The 24,071-nt window shown below is 40.7% G+C and overlaps 2 protein-coding genes across 5 annotated transcripts in view; one reads left to right on the top strand and one right to left on the bottom strand.

The window, feature by feature from the left end:
- Positions 1-1,526: 1,526 nt before the first annotated feature.
- LOC116336297 (PDZ domain-containing protein 7) lies at positions 1,527-11,976 on the top strand. Of its 2 annotated transcripts, none has more exons than XM_031760147.2 (18): positions 1,527-1,698; positions 2,230-2,331; positions 2,456-2,669; positions 3,201-3,338; positions 3,458-3,632; positions 3,745-3,921; positions 4,340-4,487; positions 5,757-5,817; positions 5,918-6,092; positions 6,187-6,413; positions 6,498-6,662; positions 7,361-7,476; positions 8,389-8,480; positions 8,651-8,742; positions 8,926-8,997; positions 9,448-10,062; positions 10,763-10,863; positions 11,194-11,976. In XM_031760147.2, the coding sequence occupies exons 3-18, from the start codon at positions 2,507-2,509 to the stop codon at positions 11,335-11,337; spliced, it is 2,661 nt and encodes an 886-aa protein (XP_031616007.1). In that variant the 5' UTR covers positions 1,527-1,698; positions 2,230-2,331; positions 2,456-2,506; the 3' UTR covers positions 11,338-11,976. The 2 variants fall into 2 exon arrangements, with proteins under 2 accessions (XP_031616007.1, XP_039472463.1); XM_039616529.1 differs by having other exon boundaries at positions 2,236-2,331.
- Positions 11,977-14,413: 2,437 nt separating this feature from the next.
- The window catches only part of LOC116336299 (leucine zipper putative tumor suppressor 2 homolog), a 42,755-nt gene continuing 33,097 nt past the window's right edge, over positions 14,414-24,071 (bottom strand). For all 3 annotated transcript variants that reach the window (XM_039616531.1, XM_031760148.2, XM_039616530.1), the window contains 5 exons: positions 18,466-19,005; positions 17,513-18,109; positions 17,288-17,410; positions 17,038-17,184; positions 14,414-16,015 (listed from right to left, as the gene is read on the bottom strand). In XM_039616531.1, the coding sequence (XP_039472465.1) occupies positions 15,308-16,015; positions 17,038-17,184; positions 17,288-17,410; positions 17,513-18,109; positions 18,466-18,978 (2,088 nt within the window). In that variant the 5' untranslated portion in view covers positions 18,979-19,005 and the 3' untranslated portion in view covers positions 14,414-15,307. The remainder of the gene's footprint in view (positions 16,016-17,037; positions 17,185-17,287; positions 17,411-17,512; positions 18,110-18,465; positions 19,006-24,071) is intronic.

The following is a 24,071-nucleotide window of genomic DNA, read 5'->3' on the forward strand; positions in this document are numbered from 1 at the left end:
GTTTGAATGAGCTGATGGTTTACTTGTAAAAGTAATACTTTTACTAATACTTGTTAAGCTGAAAGAAAGATGCTTTAATCACAGGAGTCATACGTGTCCACTGCACCATCTGGGAACCCTTCTTCTTTAGCACGCTTAATAAAACAAACACAAAATACTCCTTCTCTTTTGTTGTTTTATAGCAGTGTATACACCTGAGACAGTCGCCTGTCTGTCCTGCACTCTCTCTCTCCTTCTTTCTCTCTGATTGTGTAATAAGGGTATGAACATGTATTTATAGGTTACACATGTGTTTGAATCCTGCAGCTTATCACACATTTGATTTCCATCTGTGACAACTGCAAGTGTCCAGAGTGAGGACAGAGTGAGGAACCCATTGCTGCACATCACAACTGTGAGGCTTTGCACCCCTGATGATCCACCCAGAGAAACTCAGCAGTGTGTGAGGAAGAGGAGGAGGAAGAGCCAGCAGAAGCTGAGAGTTGGAGAGAATAGACAGACTGTTCCCTCTTTGTGAAGGACTGCTAGAAAAGTTTAAAATAACTAATTGTCTGGTAATGTTAAAATATTTTTATCATTCAAGTGTTTTCAATATGGGAGAAAGTACTCAGGGCCTTTAAGTTAAACACTATGAAAGGCAGTAACAAGTTTAATATTCAGAAACCTAAAGGACTGGGATCCTCAGCCAGGTACAGTGCCTCAGTGCCTTGAAATCAATAAATAAGTAATTTACTAAATGTTTTAAATGAAATGAATATGCATTTAATTAATTATTTAAATATGTATTTAATGAATTAATAAAAAAAAATTTATTAATTGATGAAACATTCAATTAATTATTTAATGGCATATTTAATTAATTCATTTTGTCACTCCTGGGCCTCCATACACTTCAAGTTCCAGTGGTAGAAAACTGCGTATGGAGTAGGAAACAGGCTGTTCAGAACATGTTAAGCTATTAAAAGTTATCTCTAGTTCATAGCTTTTAAAATGTGATGGAAATGTTTGCAATTTTGGCAATAAGAAATTGTATTTTCACATTTTAAAAAAGCATTTAATGCCTGCATTCTTACTCAGGGAGTAGTCCTGGAGCCATCCTTAATTAAAAGCCAGCAATATATAATTAATACATGTACAATAAATAGTAATTTAGCTCTGACACACATACTTAGTTCGTTTTTTCTGGTTGCATTACTGTTGTTCTGATCCTGAAAACCAACTTAAACCACAGTGTTGCAGTAAAATAAATATAATAAACATAGAATAAATATAAACGGTGCTTTCAGTAGATTGAGTTTATTAGAATTTCCTTTTAATTAATATATCCAACTATTATTTGTGTGATTTATTTGCAGTTCTATTCTACCTTTATTTGATAGGTATGGCTAGTTTGGCTGTTATGTAATGTCATTTGATTGGCGTGTTATGCGTCCAATAAAACACTCTCAATTCAACACATTCCAGCCAATGGACGGATTGTGGGGGCGGGGCTTTGTTGACGCCAGAAATGTCCAGGCCAGGTGCGTAGAGTCATTTCCCACAAACAGACTCAGGTGTACGAAACAGCAGAGTTAGTTGTTTTTATTTAAAGAATATGGGGTGAATAGAAAGGATAGAGTGGAAGCTTCGTAGTGCCTGGTTGTATTTAAGCAGAAAACGTTAGAAGAAGTCAGCGGTGTTCAGAGCACGAAATGAGTGGTAGGTATTTGTTTACGCGTCTTTATTTTCTCAGACACCATATTGAAAAAAATATCCAAAAAGTCTTAGCTAGTATAGAAGCTGGATTAAATTAAGACGCAAAACAAGTTTATTAAACGTTTTCTCATTTAGATATTTATATGCTAAAGTTAAATTTGGCCTTTTGACGTAACTTTTGACGTTATTTAGCGTCGCTGTCCTTGGTCCTGAAGCTCAGTGAGGCGCTCAGGGGGAACCCCAAGATGGTTACTCTTAGTGACATGTAACCATGGCATCAGCACCATGTGACTTCGTGACTCTTAAGTGGGTCAGACAGGACTTAAATAAACCAGTTAAATCCTATTTCTTACCTCACCTCCTGCAGCAAGACTAGCTAAGAGTGAACCTTTCCTGAGCTGATTTGGAAAGAATTTGGTAGCTCCATATGTTCGACAGTTTTTTGTTTGTTTCTTTTACATCCAAATGCATTATGTTGTTTGTATATGATGTACAAGTTTTCATTCATGCATCCAATATTGATTTGGTTCTGAGACTCAGACAGGTGAGAGCAATGCAACATGGGCAGGAATGGGCCAGAGTGTGACTCCAGGAAGCAAAAGAGTCAGTTATCATGTGGGAAAACAGCCAACTTCAGTGAGTAAAATCCAGCCTACGCCACAGCACATATGAGTGATTTGAAGTTCTCTTAAATGTGAGCATAATGCAGTATCACCATGCAGGGAATACAAGACAAACCCTCTGCTCTGTGCTCCTGTAGAGTCCTCCGCGTGGAGCTGAGAGTGTGTAAAAGGAGACCCCGCCAGCCTCCATGGCTCAGTCGTCAGACCCATCCCACAGAGAGAAGACCCCAGGGACCCAAGGGTCACACACAGCTACGCGCAACCTCTTACGGAAGAAGGAGCAGCGCCGGCGTGGAATCCGATCCTCCTCACCAATGGGTCGGGTCATCCTCATCAACTCTCCTGTGGATGGTAAGGAGCGGTCAAGCTGGCTGCTGGTTTAGTGCACTTTATAATACAAAGTCTCCTATAGACTAAACAGTGATTCCTTCTAATTTATTAGTCATAGAGAGCGGACAAATAGTTTTAGCATTCTGTTATCAATACATTAAACCAAGCATAAGTTTAACAACATGAATCCACAACACTTTTATACTCAAGCTTACAATTACAATAATTAAATTCTGTGGACAAATGCGCAGGCACTGCAGATTAGTTTTAATATTTGGGGCTATTTTGCATCTGTAACATGTCTTCTTTTAAACGAGAAAGAAAAAGGTCTTGATTTTTTTGCATCTTGTAATGCAAGATGCTAATTTATGCTAATTAGAGTATGTTTAATGAGATAATGCAGCATTTTTAAACATAAAAGCAGACCTGGAATGAAACATTTTATTTCTGAAAATTGGCCAAAAATGTTTTTAATTACAAACTCTGTAGATACTTGACCCCGTTGAAATATCCACCGCAATCAGCAACAACTTTTGACTTTCAATATTTTAGGTGGTGATGATAGCGAGGACCTCCACACTATCACGGTGGATAAGAGTGTGGACGGCAAGCTCGGATTCAGTGTGCGTGGAGGCTCAGAACATGGCCTCAGCATCTTTGTCAGTAAGGTAGAGGACAACAGTGCAGCGGGTAAGATTAATTTAGTCTCTGTGGAAATAAATAGATGTAGCCACAGATGTGAGAGGGCACAGAATAAACATTTGCTGTGTTTGTTACTCACAGTATTTTGTTTGTGTGCTTGTTTGCAGAGGCAGCAGGCCTGCTCGTAGGTGACAAACTGGTGGAGGTGAATGGCATCAGCCTGGAGAGCATCACTATGAGCAGTGCTGTGAAGGTGCTGACGGGCAACAACAGGCTAAGGATGGTGGTGAGACGTGTTGGCAAAGTCCCTGGTATCCGCTACTCCAAGGAGAAAACTACCTGGTAATAAAGCAGTATTCCTATTCATGTTTATTCCCCCCAATTTTTTTTTTTAAATCTGTCAGATTTTTTTCCCCCTGGTGATCAGCAGTGAGGTGTGCTGTTCCTTTTTTAGGGTGGACCTGATTCACAGGCGTATGGTGGTGGAGGAGAGTGGACGGACGCCTTCTGAGGCCAGCTCAGGCAGCGCCCTGCAAAGGATTGTCCACCTTTACACCACCTCTGATGACTACTGCCTGGGTTTCAACATCCGTGGGGGACAGGAGTTTGGTCTGGGCATCTATGTCTCCAAGTACGTACACCTGCTAGAGAAAGAAAGAAAGAAGCATTTTCATAAAATTTAAATGGAATTAAAAAGGGAAGAAGGAAGTTTGAAACGTGCCTGAATGCCCAACTTTTGACATGCACTCCTCTCATAGCGTAATTTTTTTGTATGTTTTTCTTTCTGTTTATTTAGTCAATAAAAAAATCTCTGCCACAATTATATCGCTGCAATAAACAATTACTTTTTATTGTTGACTCATCCGAGGATCATTTTCTTCTAAAATGTACAAGTAATGACATAGAACTACTCAGAATGTTTCAGTGTCTTGTTTTTTGTTAAACCAACAGCTCCAAATACAAACAGCAGCTGATATTCATTTGGTATTTGAGCTTCAAAATACTGACACAGTTCATCATTTAAGCCCTTGCTTGTCTCATTGTCCCAGATTGGATCCAGGTGGCCTGGCTGAGCAAAACGGAATTAAGATGGGGGACCAGATCCTGGCTGCCAATGGAGTGAGCTTTGAGGACATCAGCCACAGCAGTGCTGTTGAGGTCCTGAAGAGTCACACACATGTTATGCTGACCATCAAGGTGAGGGCGGTGCTGTATGACATCAATTGCAGAATACATTGCTTGTTAAATGCAAAGAATGTCATAGCCTCTAGAAAATGTTTTGGTTTTTAATCTTGTACACAAACAGTTAATATAATTATAAAATTATATTAACTGTCTCATCAAAGCCAGTGATTCTAAGTCTTAAACTGACAATGATGTATTCAAGTAAAACCTCCCCAAACAGAGGTCTGGCTATTAAAAACCTTAAAACCCTCTTACTCTCCACACAGCTGTGTCAGGGATCTTCCAGGAATGTTGATGTTAGTTTCCAGAGAATTTATTGGAAAGTGATGATTTTATACCTGTTGATCTCTAATGTGGGTCATAACCTGCTCTGGTGCAGTGAACCACCATCATAGTACTGATAACCCAGGGTTAACCCTGAAGTTACCTGGATAAGATGAAAATCCTGCTTTGTAGTGGCTTCATTTGGGAAACTGAGGCTTCAGAAAGTTGGTGCATAGCTACAGCACAGTGTGTTTCTTTGAGCCCAGGCTTAAAGTAGCTGTAAAGTTATGTTATGGTCTGTTTGAGACATACATTTTTGATTAAAAGATGTCAATAAACCGTATGCCTAGCTGTATCCACACCCCTGACATTGTGTTAGTAGAAGTAAAGCTGTCTCAGTTGGATGTGTGCTGCTAAATAAAATCTTAACAAGCTAAAGATGCCTCATTGTGTTCTGCAGTTGGTCTTTTTTATGGAAAGCATGCCAGCCCTTTCATTAAAGCCTCTTTCAGATGATCCGACATGTATCACCTTTCTGATCTGTTACCTGACTTTCATCTTGAATTCTCTGACAAACACAAACTATTCCAGTCGCATGGCTATGCAGTCGATTTAGCAGCAGTTAGTGTGGCAGAGCCGACAGCTGGCATGCAGTCATAATATTCCTCACTCACTTAACTTGTCGGAGCTTGGGTTTCGCACTGTGAAAAATAGCCAGGCTGTGTGCATTATTCACCAGGCAGCTGGGATCAGGTGCTGATCAAAGCATAGAGCCGGTGTATTGTGCAACTTTTTTGTTTGGGAGATCTTTTACTTTGGTAACTGAAACAGATCCTACAGTTAGAAAGCATCCCAACTATCAAAGATTACTAGAAGGTCTGGAAAGGAAACGTGTTCCTCATGTAGGTTTTTGGGCGTGTAGTTCTCCGGTTACACTTTATCAAATATAGTGATCCCATTAAAATTTTAACTGTCTCTACTGTATATATTTGCATATCTGTGACCCTATCTTCACAGGAAGCAGGACGGTACCCTGCCTATAAGGAGATGGTGGCAGAATACAGATGGCTTAATAAATGTATGTACGTTTTTTGTTTTTTTTCTTCTAAAGTTTTCTTCTGTTCTGTTTATATCAGAGTGAATTTATCCTTTTAAATCTTTTAATCTTTCTTTCTTAGTGGCCAATGGTACTCAGAAGTCTTCCTCCCAGGGCTCAGAATCCTCTTCAGCCTCTTCTCTGTCATCTGGGACTCCGGTGAGCTCTCTGAGCGGCCTGTCGCAGGTCATGTTCCCGCCCAGCCTGCCATTTGGTTCTGACATGGTGGATGTGTGCATCTCCACTGAGGACCAGAGGTCTGTGTCTGGTTTGTTTCCCCCTTAGAAACACTCAAGCTAAAGTTCTTCTGCAGACCACACCAGATGTGATGCTGATAGTTCTTATGTTCAGGTCTGAGTCAGAGCAGACAGAGACTGCCATTCAGACAGATCTACCTCCTCTGAGATCTGGGACAGACACCACTCGCAGCCTGGGACCGACCACTCTGCTCAAAGACACGGTGATTCGTGAAGAGGAGAGTAAAGGGAAGAAATTGTCTCCCAAAACAGCCGTGCTGCTGGCTCTTAGCAGGCCAAGCCGACCCATCACCAGGTCACAGAGCCAAGTGACTGTGTCAGGTGAAAGGGAATCAGAGTGAAATATATCAAAATGAAATGGTTAAACGGTACAGTAAATAACCTTCTGTTAATACCCCACCATAGAGATAAAGCAGAAAAAAGAGAAGAAGCAGAAAGGAAAGGACCCCGAGGAGAAGAGCACCCTGCAGCGCTCGAAGACCTTCGTTAACTTGCTTTTCAAGGGTGGACGGAAGAGAGACACTTCAAGGGGGCGTTCAAAGTCCCCGTCCAAAGACAAGGCTGGGAAAGGTAGCTGTCTTGCTTTTCATTGCTACAGTGACATTCACATCATGTTAAACTGAAACTTAGATGTACGGCCAGCGAAGATGCCGAAATATCTTCTGCAATTAAAAACAGCAAACGAGAAATAACATGAAGCAAATAGACAGCAGATATCTGTCAAGGCCGAAATTTTCTTCATATCACACGTGATTTGAGAACATAGATTCAAATTTGTTTGTGATGTTTCCTTTAGAACATCAAGATATCTTCCAATTTTTCTTATTTTAGTTTAAGTGTATTTTTAAAGAAATTATGTGAAATATGTTCCAATTTGTCACAGAATCGTTTTTTTCCTAGATCACTTTGTTAGATCAAGTACCACCTCTAGTATAATTTCCACACACCTCACTTTATTCTTTTTGAGTAATCCTGCTAGCAAACAGACAAACTGAAACAATCACTGGATAGTGAAAAAACAGGAACTTTTCAGTTATCAAACTGTTTATTTATTAACTAATTACTTTGGTGTATGGTGAACTGTCATGGGGGAGGTCTTTATCAGCAAGAAAGGTAATAAAACTTGTGAAAATACAGTTAAGAAGTACTAAGTTTAATCCTCCCTTTACATTTCCTGGTACTATCCAGTGGGCCAGATTGAAGTCTTTGATGGTTGCCTGATTTAGACACACATACTCAAGATTGATTTCACTCTGCAATGTTTTTAGATGGAGGACGGGCTGGCGAGATGCCAAATTCAGACATGCTTGGAGTGGTGGAGGACATGGCCCGCAGGCTTCTGACTGAGGAGGAGGTGGCTGCTGTAATGAAGACGTGCAGAAGGGTAGGACGCTGAGTTAAAATCTGTAGGCATACTGAGTGTGTGTTGACCTCTGAAGCGTCCTCGTCTGGAGCAGTAATAAACGCCTTTTAGTCAGATGCCACTAAAAATGTGTATCAATGTTTTACCAAAAAAAACCCCAGGATTCATTAAGGTTTTCTTAGCTGAATTTGTATGTTTTCTCCAACTAAATTTCAAACTACCTCAGATCATGAGTGTACATATGATGAAGGTCAGGCCGTCTTTTACTGTCATCCATTCCACAGAAACACTTAAAAAAAACAAAACAAAACAAAAAAAAACAAATCTTCTTCACAGTCCTCCTCAGACATTATAGTTTCAGTTAATTTTTCCATAGATAGTGAATTTTACCGTGTTTCTGATTCACTGACATATGCATGTTGGTAAAAACAAAATAGCCTGGTGTGCAGGTGTCTTTAATCCAGTGGTAAATTTGTATGTACAATTACTTTGTGTTTGTGATACTGGAACATTTCTACACAGTGATTAGTAAGTGAAGCCAAGGTGCATTTATGCTTTGGCTGATGAGAGATAACAGTCCTGTTTTAGAGACCTGCAAAGTGTTAGCGGGCTGTAGTCTTAGGTTTAGCAGCCAGGAGAAAAGAAAACTTTTTTGTTAAGGGATTTTTCATTGGCATGAAAAAAGCCAGTTCACAACATTAACCATGCATGGTGTAAAATCACAGGATGATTGTGAAGTACTGTCTCACTGATGTCATAAGTTGGTGTGTCGGGGCAAAGATGCTAAAGGACACCTTCCCAAGCCAGCAGCTTTGACGCCCTGGGTGTGAGAATGGCCCATTTGGACAGTTTGCTTCAGTGTCCACTTGTAAATGTAAGGAAGTAATAAAACTATAGTTGCTAAATGCTTACTAAATGTATTTACTCTCTCAGTACGTAGCAGATTGTTCGGTGGAAAATCTGATACGTCATCTGCTGGTTGTGCTGGACCGCCCTGAGAAGCTGCTGCTGCTTAGAGAAGTCAGGTAAGGACAGGGAAACAAAGGTGTTGGAAATGTTTCCAGAGAGGCTGAAGGATTTTTCAGGATAACCATCTCAAACTGAAATCCAAGCGTTGTTCATTGAGGCGCTGAAGACTAATTAAAGATGTAAGAACAATGACTCGGTGTATTTTTTGTTCATCCACGTGTCTCAGAATGCTGCTTCCTCCTTCTGATCTGAGTGTATTCAATAACATGGTGACTGCCGTTGAAGCTGAGGCCTACGATATCCTCAAGTATCGCTCAGGTGTGTATGAGAATTTTCTGATTATGGTATCCAAGCACCATCAGAGTCAGAGTTGTTTTCTGATATGAGCTTAGTAGGACGTCAGTAGGCCCACAAATTATCTGTCCTGTAAAACATGATTATTTTACTCTTTGTCTTATCACCTTTCTGTAAAGTTGCATTTGTCTCATCTTTCCATTGTAGTCCGGACTCCTCCTCTTCGCTCTCCTATTTCTGGTCGAACACCAAAACGGCGCCTCATCACTCCCATCCCAGGTCAGCACCTCCACTGCAATATCTTAACTCTTTTTTTGATTTATTATCTTGGATAAACACTGGCCTTTTCTTGGTCCAGCTTTTCTAAAGCCGAATTTCTGTTTTTCTTTAAGCATATTTGGTTCTCAAACTGTAGGGCGAGCCCCTTGGTGAGACATAGATCCACTCAAGGAGGGATGAAAGGACCAAGAGAAAATAATTAAGTAAAACTATGTTGATGAATTTGATTTTTATTTTGGAAAAGTAAAACAGAGTTTGTTGGCACTATTGTTTAACCTCTTTTATTGTTATTTATGTTTGATTGAAAAGGTTTGAGATCTTTGGGGGGGGGGGGTTAAATGGGCTTCCATACTTTTCATTCAACTGTGAAACATTTTTAAACTTCAACCTGAAGTGAAAGTGCATCGAACTTAAAAGTAGTTCCTGTAACAACATTTGTTCTCCTTCTAGATTACCGGGGAGGCTTTGAGCTCCACAGTGCTGAGGAGGTGGAGAAGGAGAGCCACCTGCTGGAGGAGCTGGAGAAGCTCAGCTTGACTGGGCCCCGTGTGTCCAAAGACAGGCTCCACACCTCCAGGTCCTTCACGCCTCTGCTGGACATACCGGTGGATGGATACAACACAGAGTCCAGAGACCTCAGACCTCCAGCTGCCAGCCCAGTGCTCCCCAACTGGCTGCTGGCCCGCAGCACCGACTCCAGGCCTCCTCTCCAGACAGAGATCGGCACGATTCGCTCCGTCCACTTTGATGAGGTGTCGCTGCACTCTGCTTCAGATAAGGGAGATACGAACTTAGAACGGGGACGGCCGCCGTTTAGAAACAGTCACTCTAAAGGCAAAAAGGAGAAAAGTGGGGACAGAAGTAAAGAAGCCGTGTTTACGCTGCAGAGCGCTGCTCGCAGGAGTCGGCCTTTATTGTCGCAGGTGTTTGGTTCAAATCAGAAACTGGGGCGTGAACAGGTGAACGGTCATCAGGCTTCTTCTGAGGACATGATCAATGGCAGCGACTCCAAACAGGAGTATGAGCTCCGAACTGTCAGCATCTCCAAGACCAAACAGTCTCTGGGTAAGTAACTTTATTTGATGCCACACTCACATTACACTCACAATAACTTTGTAACCAGTTTCCCAAACCAAGTTGAACTGAGGCATTATAAACTTTCATGCGACTAATTACAGAATAATGGAAGGTGTTGTTTTTTGTTTTGTTTTTTTTTTGTTTTGTTTTTTTTAGTAATTCTTCCGAGCAAGAGAAGTTTGGTGTACTGGCTATTACAAAGTGACAGTAAATAAATGAAAAGTGCCCTCCTTCTCCTTCAGACATTTAAAAACAATTGGACAAACAACGTCTGCAGTCTGGTCTCACATTTCAAAGTGAAAATTAAAAATAATTTCAATTGCAAATTTTATCACACATCAGAAAAATAATCCAGTGAAATGTGTTTCTAAAAAAAAAAAAAAAAAATCTGAGGCTGGAAACAAGCTGACATGCTTGATTTTGATGTAGTAGTCAAGCCTTTATGCAAATTAGGAGCCTGCCCCTCGATACCCTGGCTCTCAAAACATAATGCCGTGCTGCAAGAATGCAATGTGTTGCAACAGTATACATGGAATTGATTGATCCTGTGAACACGCACTAAAACACTGGAAAATACTAACTGTATGACATACATTTTTGTATTTACTTCCTATATTTAGATTAAATATGACATTGTTTATGTATGCCTCCAAGTACACCTCTGACTTGTGCTGCTGTGATGCTGCAGGTATCAGTATATCTGGTGGGATGGAGTCAAAGGTTCAGCCAGTGGTGAAGATTGAGAAGATCTTTCCTGGAGGAGCTGCCTCCACCTGTGAAGTTCTCAAGGTAACATGACAGTACCAAACAGAAATCTTATAGAAAGAAGACTTATCAGACTAGGCAGAAATCTTCTGTTGTCCAATTTTAGTCATTGCAGCAAATTGCAGCTTCAGTTTCCTGTTCTTAGCTAACAGGAGTAGCACATTGTGTGGGTTTGTGCCGCTATAGCTCATTCATTTCTAGGTTTGCACTAAGTTGCTGCCATGTGATCAGCTGATTAGATATTTGCAAGCAGTTGAATAGATGTACTTAATGAAGTTGCCAATGAGTGTATATAGCTCAGTGGATTTGTTCTGTTACAGTGTCTGACTGGATTTCCCTCTCTGTGTGTCCCAGGCTGGATTTGAGTTGGTGTCTGTGGATGCTGTTTCCCTACAAGGGGTCACCCATCAGCATGCCGTTGACATAATCCGAAAAGCCTTCAGCAATAAGGCCAAAAACCCCATGGAATTTGTTGTCAAAGTCCCCAAAGATCTTTGAAAGGACTCTGAGATGCTTTTGTGGATTTAGAAAAAATATCCAGTGATAAGCAGCCTCTGGAATTTAACTTGGAGACTGGTAAACTTTTACCAGCACATACTGCTGAGGTCTGTTATGCATTTTTTTGCCATTCACATTAAATTTGGGAACAAGGACACAAAAACTTTCTGAACTGAAACAAAGCTGCAGATAATATTTAAGAGAAAATGAACAAACCAAAAAGTTGTTTGTGTACAAATGACATCGCTCGCTTTCACAACCCTGGAGCCAGTGCCTGCCCAGAACATTTTTAACTTGTTGTACCAATATCCATTAGTGCATAACGTTCTCAAAGATGGATAACTGTAGGTTATGCTCCTGAATTTTAAACTGTGCAGGATGGCAAACTTCAACTTGAGTGCCTTTGAAAGCCCCAGTGGACTGAATATTAATAAGAATCCATGTTAAGGTGGCTTTAAATTCTGTTTTCTACCTGAAGAGGGCAGACACGGACCATTCACAATATTCCTGTGGACAGCAGCTAGCAAGAAGGATTTCTGAAAAGTTACACCAGAAAATATTAAATGTAAACAGAGAAAATTCATCTGTACATGAAAGAAAGACCTGGTGTAATAAATACAAACTGACACAGCTGTTAAACTTTTGTCTCTTTTTTTTATTATTAAAACCAGAGTGGGTTTGTTCAAGAAATGTACAGCATGAAAATATACATTTAATGTTTTCATACAAATATTGTGGATTATAAAATTATACTGAGGAACCAAAACAAACATCTACACAAACGGTAATATACAGGCATCATATCTGTAGGAGCAAAATATAGAACGTGGGACATTGCTTTGGTCTATTCACAGTGGCTATGCTTTTATTGTGAGATGAACACATCTCTGGAAGAAAACTTTATCATGTTATGTGGGACAAGTGAGGTTTATTTACATAATAATGGAGGAAAATAATGATTCACTCAGCAGTGAGAGAGGAACAGGACGTGTCTCCTCCTGTGGTACAGGGACGTAAATAAACAGATTCAAGCAGTCGGTGGAAAATTAGTTTGACTTTAAACGAAAACGTCACTTGGTAGAAGAGCTCGCCATTTCAGCGATGAGCAATACGGAAACGTTCATAACACTTTACCCACACACAGAGAAACGACCTCCTCTTTGAGAGAAGTAGTTTCTCCAATTATGATTAAAAAACAAAACGATGATAAAGGGGAAAAACAGTCACAATATACTGAGTGATATAAGACATTAGGCATTCCTTTTAATATCTGGATGTTTGAGGAGATCCAAAACACTGCATCTAATTCTCAACACTGTCAACTTCTCCCTTTTCTACTTCTGCATGCTCATCAGCAGGTCCACAACCTCAAAATAAGGCTGCTCGATTTAGGCAAAAGCCACAATCATGATAATTTTGGACAAAAATCTTGCAATCCTGATTATTTAACATGATTACTGATTATTTAAAACCGTGCATTTGCTAAACCTCAAACAAAACGGGCTTTTCACATGGGATTTCCTTGACCTTTAGGCTAGTTGGTGTATTTTGACTAAAAGTTTAACTTACAAAAAGTGCTTCTCCCTTTGGGCCAGAGGGAGAGCGGAGCAGATAACCAGCAAACAGTTAACCATCACTGAAACAGGACCAGACGAGAAACCCTCAGAGATCCTGTGAAGTTTGCAGGCAAACACTGATGATCCTTTCACTTCACACGTGTCCTAGAGTTAGAGCTTGTTGACCAAAGACTCTGAATTTGTAGAATAGAAGTGAAGTTGCACTGCTGTAAAGGACAGGGGTGCGCTTGATTTATTACCAGACAAAATTATCATCCCTATTGTCCTGATTTCATATTTCTTTAAAGTTTGTTCCTAAACTAAAGGGAGAAGTTAACGGTGTTTCCACCAAAGGCTAACAAAATGAAGACAGTCTAGCTTTTGCAAAAACAGCAAGATGATTATGCACAGGTGTACATAAGTAAATAAATCATGGCTAATCTCCATTTTGCTGCTTCAGTTTCAGAGTCCTGGGCTATTTCTCACCCGTAAAACACACACTCAGCATTTTACTAAGAGTGCGCAGACTTTTTAGCGTAGGTTTGAATAAGATGTGACTGACTGTACTACAGCACTGGTAACAGAAAGGAGTGAACATGGCATGGAGATCGTTTTTGTTCCATATCTGGAAATTAAAGCCACTGTGTGGTGCAGAAAAACTATAAATCAAACAGTAAACAGGAAGTGATTTGGGACATTAAAGATGATATTTACCAAAAACCATTAAAGCAATGATATCATGAAGTTACTGTCCTGTTAAGGTTTTGCAAGATTTTATCCTTCTGCTGCTACTCTCCGGGAAAAATTATTTAATCCAATCTTCGGATAACAGTGGCACAGATGTTTGTGTCTGTGCAAGCCTAAAGCTGATACGTGCAGTGGTGTTAAAGTAATATTTGTTCCAGGCATTGTTAAATACTGTGAATTAAGACTAGACAGATGTTCATGACATGGCTTCCACCCTCTCCATTAATTTAGGGATAAGGGGAAACTATTATGCACATTACCAGCTCTGGGGAGAACACTGGTTGAATGTCTCTGACGCTGCCCTTCTGACAGTTTTCCTCAGTTCCTTGCAAACCTTCAAATCACACCAGGACGGTTTGTGTTTAGTCTGCATGTGCCTATGGCTGGCTTCCTGCGCTCCTCCTCATCTGCTCTGTGCTTTTGATGCACTGCAACATTTTAAGTGATGCGGAGTGGAGAGCTGCTCCTCGGGTACTTCTGGAACATGCCGCAGCATGGTGGAACTACATGCATTGTCTTAAGTGGATGCAATCAGCTCCAGCTGTACCCAGTGTAAATCCTGCGGTTATACTTGTCAAATATCTCATACTGGGCCTTAAGGCAGCTCTAAGCGATCTCTTGATTGGCTGCCCATCGCTAACAGAAGGTGTGAACAGTAGGTGGCTGGGGCTGATGTGTGCCAGATATGACTATATTAAGGACATGCACTTTAAAAAGCCTGAGCTTTTGGCTCACAGGGATTACTTGCACAAATGCTGACCTCATTTTTTTAAAATATTTTTTTAAATTGGCCATTTTTAATAGGAGGATCCACCTTGTAATAGTATAAATATGAAAAAATAAAATAAAATAAATAAAGAATAATACTCCACTTTGCATTTTCAAACTATCAGAGTGCATTTTTAGGAAGCCTTAAGTTTGTTTTCCGAGATCATTACAGGTCCAGAAACATCATATTTGGGCAACAAAAAAAACTAGAGTTTTGTTTTTGTTGCTACAGTGAAAATGAAGTAGAGAACGATTTACAGTTTACTTGTTGGTCATGAAGCAGTTTGCATAAAAGCCTGACTAGTTCTGAGGAAAACAACAAGATAGACCTGTCAGCGATTAGCACCAGGCTCTGATTCACTCACTCTTACCATGACATCCTGATTGTGTGGTATCCCACGTTCGCTGACAACAGCGTGGGCTCCGTCCAAATGAACTGCACTAATGAGAGCTGACTACTAACACAGAGTGGGAGTGCTAAAGCCAGCAGGGAAGGTGGAGTCATAACCAACACAGGGGGAGGATAGCGAAAGGTTGAGAGAATGAGAGAAGTGAGTCACCCACAAACAACATCTCCCACGAACTTTGAAAAGTGTGAGAGGACCAGGGCTCATATGCTTATATCTGGTCGGTGTTAATACTAACAGACATTAATAGAAGGGCAAAGGAGTGAGGTGGAGGGCTAACAACTAATTAAAGGTCAGTGGCTTTAAAGTGAGACTTGTAGACCAGACCAATGAAGTAGAATTCAAGCAGTGCCGGTTTAACACACCACATTTTTTTACATTTTAGGTACTTTTATGCTTGTCTGAACATGAAGGAGGAAAAACAATTAGCTGACAGTAGTGCAAAATTTAAAACAAAAACATGAAAACACAATCAAAGGACAGATACGAGGGTCAAATTTCTGTTGCGGCAATTTCATCAAAGTTGATCTCATTGCCGCTGCCCTCGTCATCATCTCTGCTCTCCAGTTCCAGACTGAGCTCCTGCAGGAGCTGCTCCAGCTCTCGGTTCCTGCGATACATCTGCACATAGTTCTGCTGCAGCTGCTTCTGGTAGCGAATTACTTTGTCCTTTTCCTCCTGCCATATCTTGCGCTCCTCCTCAAAGCTTCCCAGTTGCTGCTCAGCTTTTTGACGCTCAAAAGCTAACTCAGATCTCATCCTGTCCATCTGCACCTTCATGCTCTGCAGCGCCTCGGTGTTGCTCTGCCGCTGAGCCTTCGCTTCGTCGCTCTCGTAGGCGAGCAGCTGCTCCTCGGCTTCCTGAAACACCTGACACTGTCTGTTTCCCGGGCCTTGATTGGCCAGCGCATCTCGGAGATGAGCCATTTCCCCCTCCAGGCGTCCTACCTTTTCTCTAAGTAGCTCCGCTTCGCTCTTGCGACGCTGAAGCTCATTTTCACACACCTCCAGCTCCAGGGTTCGAGTTCGGATGGTGCCGTGGGCCTCCTGGAGCAGCACCTGGGTGTTGGTCAGCTCGCCACGAGTCTCCCTGAGTTGACCCCGCAGTGAGACGATCTCCCCCACACGCTGAGCTAACTCACTCTGCACTTCCTTCAACTGCTGCTTCAGCAACGAGATTTCCCCCGATTTCTGACAGACCTGAGTGGAGAGAAGCATTTAGGAGGGAAATTTGTTTTGAGCTTTGTTTGTTTTGAAGGTTAGATGGTACTACTGCTACTACTAAAATGAATAAAGGAGTTGTTGTGCTTTATAGCTGAAACAATTTAGAGAAGGCTAAATAACATTTGTGTCACTGACCCGTTGTTTGGTGGTTTTTATTTACAATCTTATTTACAGATTTGATGAGGTAGACCTCATCCATAGAGGTAAAAGGTTGTTCCGTTTGACTTTAATAGTTTGCAGCTTGTTACAAGTTGGTTTTCCAGATGTAAATTTTTAATACAATACCCAAGCTTTTAAACAATCAAAATAAGTGCAACTGATTTTCATTATCAATCAAACTGACATTTATTTATGTAGACAATCGATTTGATCAGTAATTAAATGTCAGAACAGAATAAATGGTTCATTTCAGAAACTCTGTATTGAAAAAATGTCATAAATTACAACCAAAGAGTATTCAAACAGAGGCTAACGTTTGTGTGTGCAGGTAATTATTTTAGATCCAAAATTAAGTACAAATATAAAGCACATAGCGCTTTTTAGAAGAATAATACACTAAAATGTTGCAGAATCTTTAAGAAGGTGTGGGGACTGCTTTGAACTTTAGAAAGGATTTGTATTTTACACAAAATCAGTCAGAATAATTAATATAAACCATGAAATATTTACTTTTACGTTTCGAACTGACTGAACTTTTTCTTATAAAAATGTTGGATATTTTTCTTTAAAAGAAGCCTTTTTTAAACTATTTTTCTGAATTTTTTGTTATTAACACTAAAACTCATTGGATGACATTCATTTCATTTCATTCACGATTACAGCAAGGCATTAAATCAGTGATTTGATTTGCACAGTTCTTATAGCAGTGAATAGGAGTTTAATGAAGGATGAGACGTGGCAAAAATCACTAAAAAGGGCTCAATAATACACTTTACAACTCAAATTATTTCATGTACTTAATACTATATTATATACGAGTTTAAAGAACATCCGCTCACCTCCCACTTGGTCTCCTCGAGTCGAGGGCCCAGCTGGATCTTCTCATGCTCATACGAGGTGCAGCGCTCCTCGAGCTGCTCCCTCTCCTTCAGAAGCTGAGCAAAGTCCTCCTGCAGCTTCTTCTTCTCCTGCTGGAGCTGGAAAACCTGCAGCCATAAAAGAAAAGAAAAAAAAAAAAAGAGAGGTACTCTTAAAACAATGCTTTGTTTTCAAAAACCAACACTGAATATTCTTGTCTGAGGTTCTAACCTGCAGCTGAAGCACCTGCTGTGCACGCTGGGCTTTCTGAGAGGCAACCTGCATCCTGGTGGCACAGCCCTGCCTCAGCTCCTCCAGCTCCAGCTCAAAGCGCTTCTGCTTCTCCTCATAAACCTGTAAGGCAGAACAACCAGTGGCAGAGAGGTCAAAGTTCAGATCTGTGACAGTTAAGGTAAAGCAAATGTCCTGTTTTGACATTTTGTTTGGAGGTCTCACCTGACATATTGCAGCTTCATTCTCATCCAGATTGTCTCTGAGTTGCTGCAGCTCCAGCTCTCTCTCCCTCAGTTTGTCCTCTAGATCCCTTACCACCCCCTCATAGCCTTCCACGGGGCCAGGAGAACGCCCACCGGACCCGCTGTCAGACAGAGGCTGCCCCCGCCCACTTATCGACCCAGAGCCTGTGCTCTTACTGGAGGAGGATCGCCCGCTGTCTGAGTTGGAGTGTCCATGTACAGTCACTGGCGGAGCGCTCTTCATGGGCTCTAGGTGGCCGGCGGAAGCCTCCCCCGGCGGCAGGTTGTAGCTGGCAGCACTGTAAGGCGGCAGGCTGGCGAGGGAGTTGCGTCCAGAGTCTGATAATGAGCAAGACTGGCTGTTACCACCAGCGGCGTTACGCCCACCACTATAGGAGCTACGCTTCTCAGAGCAGGAGGGCGACACATCTCTGTGGGTGGGGCTGAGCAGGTTCAGGTTGTTTTGGCTTTCTGGTGCATTGGCACAATGGCGAGGCGAGAGATACTGCATCGAGGAGCGGCTCTTGGGAATGACGGGTTTGAAGGCAGTGGGCCGCAGCACTGTTTTCTCCATGTTCTAGTAAAAGTAAAAAGAGAGTAGAGAGAGAGAGAGTTACAAGAAAGCTTCAACACAAGTACTAGAGAGCAATCACAAATGAGCAGCTGCTTACATGCTCTGAATAACTAGAACTTTGATCATTGTCTAGGTTTCCATGATAACTATGCAAACTACCTGCAGATGAAGAGAATTTAATATAATCTAAAGCTTTACAAAGCAAAATTAAGGTCTAAACAAAGTTGTGAATAAGTAGTTAAAAGATGTTTTATGTGACTCAGGCCCGGCTTCTGGGAAATGGGGTCTTTATAGGACGGACAAATATGAATGATATGGAGCACATATAAGGTATGCACCGTGGAGTCTCAAACACTCACCTTCTCAAGTTTTCCTGACACTGGGATCAGTTTAGGAGGAGGTCCTCCAATATTTCCATTTAATCCTTCTTTGATCTCATCTAGTTCACTTCCTGGGCTGCCGGGTGTCACATGATTGTCATTCCAGTCACCTATGTAGTCCTCATTCAGATATGTGTAGTTCCCATTCCCAGTCTCCTTCTCCAGCCCTCTGCTGGACGTCGTGGAGCTCTGTTTCTTGACTGGGGGAATGCTTTGCAGTAACAGATCCTGTTGGGGCGACTCTGAGTCCACGCAGGAAACTCCTGGTGTGGGCCGTCGGACTCTGGCTCCCAGCTCAACAATTGGGCGATGGTCCTGGTAGGGACCAGGGTGGGTGGTGATGAGGCTACCGACAGAACCCATAGGATCCAGAGTGGCCAGTGGCGCGTTGATGGGGGGTGAAGGGGCAGAAGGGTGTCGTCTGCGAGCTCCTCCACTGAGGCCTGGGGTGTGGGGCTCAGCAGATACGGGTAGAGGCTGAACCAGGGCCATGGTGGCAGCTCAGAGAGGTCACTCGTGCTGAAAAAGAACAAATGTGCCAGTGTTAAATAGTGACAGACTGATATCGTTCCTTTTTTCCCCTGTGATAGGGACTGTTTCAAAGAGGGACACTCATAATAAATATGTCCCAAGCTTCAAAATAACTAGATCACCATACTGCATGTTCAAGAAATCCCTGTATGATTTCAAATAGAGAAGAATCCTTAATCTGTTCACAGGAATGGATAAAATCATTCTAATAGGAGCTAGAAATGAGTGCAAGTCCAGACCTCTCTCTCCCTCGCCACCTCCTCCATCTCTTCCAAGTAGCTAAAAGGTGTAATCTATCCACTCCGTCACCTCCCAATGAGACCCGCCCAATAAAAGCTCACTAGGAGGTGTCCAGGAGGCCAAACCACTCAAACTGGCTCCTTTCAATGCACAGTATCATCTACTCTGTACCCCTCCCAAATGACCAAACTCCTCAGTCACCCGTCAGAGGAAGGACATTTCAGTCGCTTCTATCAACAATCTCTCTTTCAACATGACAGTAGATTTACCAGGACATCAACCTTCAAATTCAGCTCACTCTTCATAACAGAACTATGCAGAGTCCACATCACTGGTGATGCTAGGCCACTTTATCTGTTGACATCTCGCTCCAAAGTTCCTCCAAACGGAACAAGACTGAAGTACAAAACTGGAGAAAATATATTTTTCCCCTCACACTAAAACAAGGATGAGTGCTAGGGCAAAAACAAACCAATGCCAAATACGTTAATAAAAAATGTAAATGAATCAAAATTAACAACTGCCATACTGTGGGGCTCCAGTTATCCATTTGCTGCACCATGAAAACATTGTTTTGGCATAAGAGTAAGTCTCAAGTCCTCTGAAAGTCCTTCAGGGGTGATTCCTTATAGAAAGATCTGCTAAATCTTAAAACATTTACATCAGATCCTTCATGCTTTAATTTTTTGCCATGCATAATTTAACCTTTATACTATGAATATTTAATGAGTTACAATCACTCAAGTACATAGGAGTGGATCTAAATTTTGCACTTCTTAATTCACATTATTTTTGCCCTCATTACTTAATGAATACAGGAATTATCCACTTGAAATTTTCACAGCTGATAATCACATTTAACCTTTTAAAATCTGCAGCCAAATCCATTTTACACCCACTCCAAGTGTCACAATCTGAAGCTAAAATCAGACTTTTGTTCAGTGAGATTTTTATGTAACCAACAGCAGATCTGCACCAGTTTCATGTCTATGACGTAGATGAATAGAGACATGTATATTTGATCATTCACTGAAGAAAACCTCAAAGAGTACTTTTCTGGGGGGGTAAGTTTCCACCATGTAATATAGGTGGCTGGTTAAAGCAAGCTGGAGCGCACATTTTGATACCAGACTTACTTTCTTACTATAATTCCTTCTGTATCAAAACAATTTTTAATATAGTGATTTTTTTCACACTCTCAACTGTAGCTCATGGCTGTGAAATGGAGAAACGACACAAGTGTTCACATGTTGTGTGTAAAAGTTTCAGCATGTCCTTTAAGAAGTTTCTCAAAAACCTGGTAGGCCCTGTCTCAAAGAGGCTCTCAGGATCAGGAGGTTGAGCAAGTAGATGAAGACACAGCAACTGCATGTTCCCCTCTAAAGTCATTTCATCTTATTTGGTGTGAAGCACTGACTGATTCTTCATTAATAACTGTCATAGTAAGGGCAAGGTCTTATATTAACCTTATAAAATCAAGTCAAATCTTAAGTACTTAAAGACAAAAATCAGTCTCTGTCTGAGTGCAAACTAGCAAAACATGATATCACAGCATTTTTCTATCAAAGGCTTCGTTAATAGTGTTTTCAAATAACTGTGTCAAAACCTGTTGCTATAATATTTACTGATCTTATCCAGCAACTAAAGAAATGAGCTGAACTGGCATGTTTTTCTTTGAGGAACTAACAAGAAGTGATTGCAGCATTCAAATCTCCCCACAGGGTTTCTTTCAAGGAATTTTTCTCACAGCGCCTATGACAGAGACAACACAGAGATGATATACAGTAGACTGAAGGATACAAATATCCCACAAGACCATGGTGGGCCACACACAGACAGCCAGGGACAGGCCATTCATTATATCCATCCAAGCAGCACAAACAGGGCTTGAGGCATGGGGCAGCACAAGAAAGGGGTCTCTCTTCATTTGAGATGTAAAATGCCTTGTAACATGCTGGCATTTTCCCTGACAGCAACAAAGGCTACTGTCTCCACACATCTTATCAGCCTTAGGAACAACTAAAAAGTTCATAACTGTGGATAATACCACAAAAGGCGAAACACTGAGAAGAGGAGACAGGTTGAACTTGGTGTGGTACTTCTGCAGTGGGTGTTTAAAGTTATTAAGTAAAGGAAATAATACACAGAGGAAAATAAAAAAAGCGTGACAGACTTACTTTTTCACTCCTTCACACGTCTGGTGGTAAATGTTGACATTATAACAGCAGGCACAACAGGCTATGATATCAACAGTTTATTCCCGGCGCTGCCCAGCAGTTGAGCGTGAAGAACAATGGACAACAGGATGCCTGATGATGAGATCATGGTGTACAAAAACCAACAACGGAGCCTCTTGTACACTAAAAACATCATCACGGTGAGTCAGACTGTCAGGATATCCAACCTGTGGGTGTGTCGTCGCCTTAAGTTTCAGAGAAGTTATTTAAAGTATGATAGGAATTCAGTTTTCACTACGTCACTCACACGTTTTTGGTAATCAGCTGCTGCGGTCCAGGGGTTTTGTAATGATTTACCAGTGTGGGGGTTTTTTGTGATATTGCTGTGACTTTTGTTTTGATTTTATTATTCTAACCTTCACAGTGTCCCTTGTTTCTGTGTGTTTTTTAGCATGTGTGGGTTTCCTCCCTCCCTGTCTGTCTCCACCTGTGTTGTTTACATGCACCCATGTCCCTTTTCCCACCCGTTTTCTAATCCCTAGTTAGGCCTTAGGCCTTTCGGCCACATGTAAATGGTGCTTTAAGTCACTCAAAACTGCTTCTTTTTTTTTTTTTTTTAAAGCTAACACTAAATAGGGAGAAGATGTTCAGAAGTTGAATTGCATGTAGCTATGTGGACAAGGAAAAGGAAGATACTTTTATCTCTGTTTCTGACATCACAAACATGGTTCTGTGTTATTGTTTGCGAGCTTATTAATAGCCAATGTTTCCACATCAGTTTTTTGCATTTTCGTGAGAGATATATATATATTTCAAAACAAAAGTAGAAAATCCTGGTTTAAAAAGAAAACAAAACACCTGTGAGGCTGTAGCATATATCCTGTTTCCTCCCTAGTGTTTGTCTGTCTAGCTCTGTGCTGTTTTTGTTCCTTGATGTGCTCCCTTGTGCGTGTCATGTTTTCCTAGTTTAACTTCTGCTCTTCCTGATGGTTTCCAGAGAAGTCAAATAAAGGAGGAGTCCTGCATTTGGCTCCTCTCTATGCCACACATCATGACACCTGCCATGTTTAAAAAAAAAAAAAAAAAATATATATATATATATATATATATATATATATATATATATATATATATATATATATATATATATATATATATATATATATATATAAATATATATATATATATATATTTCTAAATATATATATATATATAGTTCTAAATATATATATATATATATATATATATATATATATATATATATATATATATATATATATATATATATATATATAAAAGAGGGGTTTTGCTTTTCTTTTTATAATTTGATCAAATTGATCTACTTGTATCTCAAATATTTTTGTATTTTATAGCTGATTAATTATTATTACCTGCCCGGGGGTGATCATGGAAATCAGCTAGTTCTAAATCTATTACAAGGTATTTTGTATTTTTTTTCTTATAAGATGAACTCTTCAAGATCGTTTGTTTTTAATAAATTGTTCTTCCAGGTTAACAATATAGGGTTAGGGTTGTCCCCATCAGAGGGTCAGTGTTTTTGTACTTGTTCTGGGAGAAAAATAGGAATAAACATTTAAAAAAGCTAAAGAAAATTAGAATAAAAGCGTATAATAAAATACAAAACAGAATGCAAAGTAGTACAGTAGTGGTTAGCACAGTCACTTCGCAGGAGGAAGGGTTTGAATCTACCACCCACCCGGGGCCTTTCTGTGTGGAGTTAGCATGTTCTCTCTCTGCCTGTGTGGGTTCTCCCACAGTCCACAGACATGCATGTTAAGTTATCTGGTGATTGTAAATTGGCTGAGGGTGTGAATGTGAGCGTGAACAGTTGTCCGTCTCTCTGTGATAGCCCCATGATAAGACTGGTGACCTGTCATGGGTGAAGCACTAGCCCATAGCAGCTAGGATAAGCTGCTCTCCCCGACCCCTTTTGGATAATTGGATGGCTGCATAAACTAACTATAACCCTCTCGACCAACCTTTTGACCTTTAACGTTGACACTTATTGTGAAAGACAATCATGGATTTACAGTAGGCTTGCAGAGTTTCTAGCCAAACAGCTGTGCCAAGTCATTTTCCAACCTACCAAGTTCACAGGTTTCTTAAGGCTTTTGCTGTGATTCAACTGTGATTACCACATGTTAATCAGCACCGTGGAAACCTGGCTGATCCCTTCTTAGGCTCATTATGAAGTGACTAGGACAAGCCTGGTGCTATAGTATGTTAGCATGTTCAGTAGATAGTGAAAATGCAAAGAAATGAGAGAGCATTTTAGTCCAATGTCTGTTAATATGTTTAGTGTGTCTTGGTACTCTCACATAGCAAACTTTTAGAAGTGGTACAGCTTTAACAAGAAAAGTATTGATTACATTACATCACTCTGCTGCTATTAGAAAGTCAAAAATCCATTAGCTTATGGGCAAGTGGGATCTGTCCATTGATCATCTTTGGTTAGTCAGTTAATGGACTTTCAAATTGAAACTCCATTAAACAAAAAAACAAAAAAAAAAATTGTTTGAGTGTACCTTTAAACTTCAATCAGTGTCAGCATGAAGGAAAAGTAAATGAATAGCAGCCGGAGCAACATGTGGTGTTGCGGATCAGACTTAACGGTCC

Source organism: Oreochromis aureus, linkage group 8 (genome assembly GCF_013358895.1).
Source record: "Oreochromis aureus strain Israel breed Guangdong linkage group 8, ZZ_aureus, whole genome shotgun sequence".
NCBI lineage: Eukaryota > Metazoa > Chordata > Actinopteri > Cichliformes > Cichlidae > Oreochromis > Oreochromis aureus.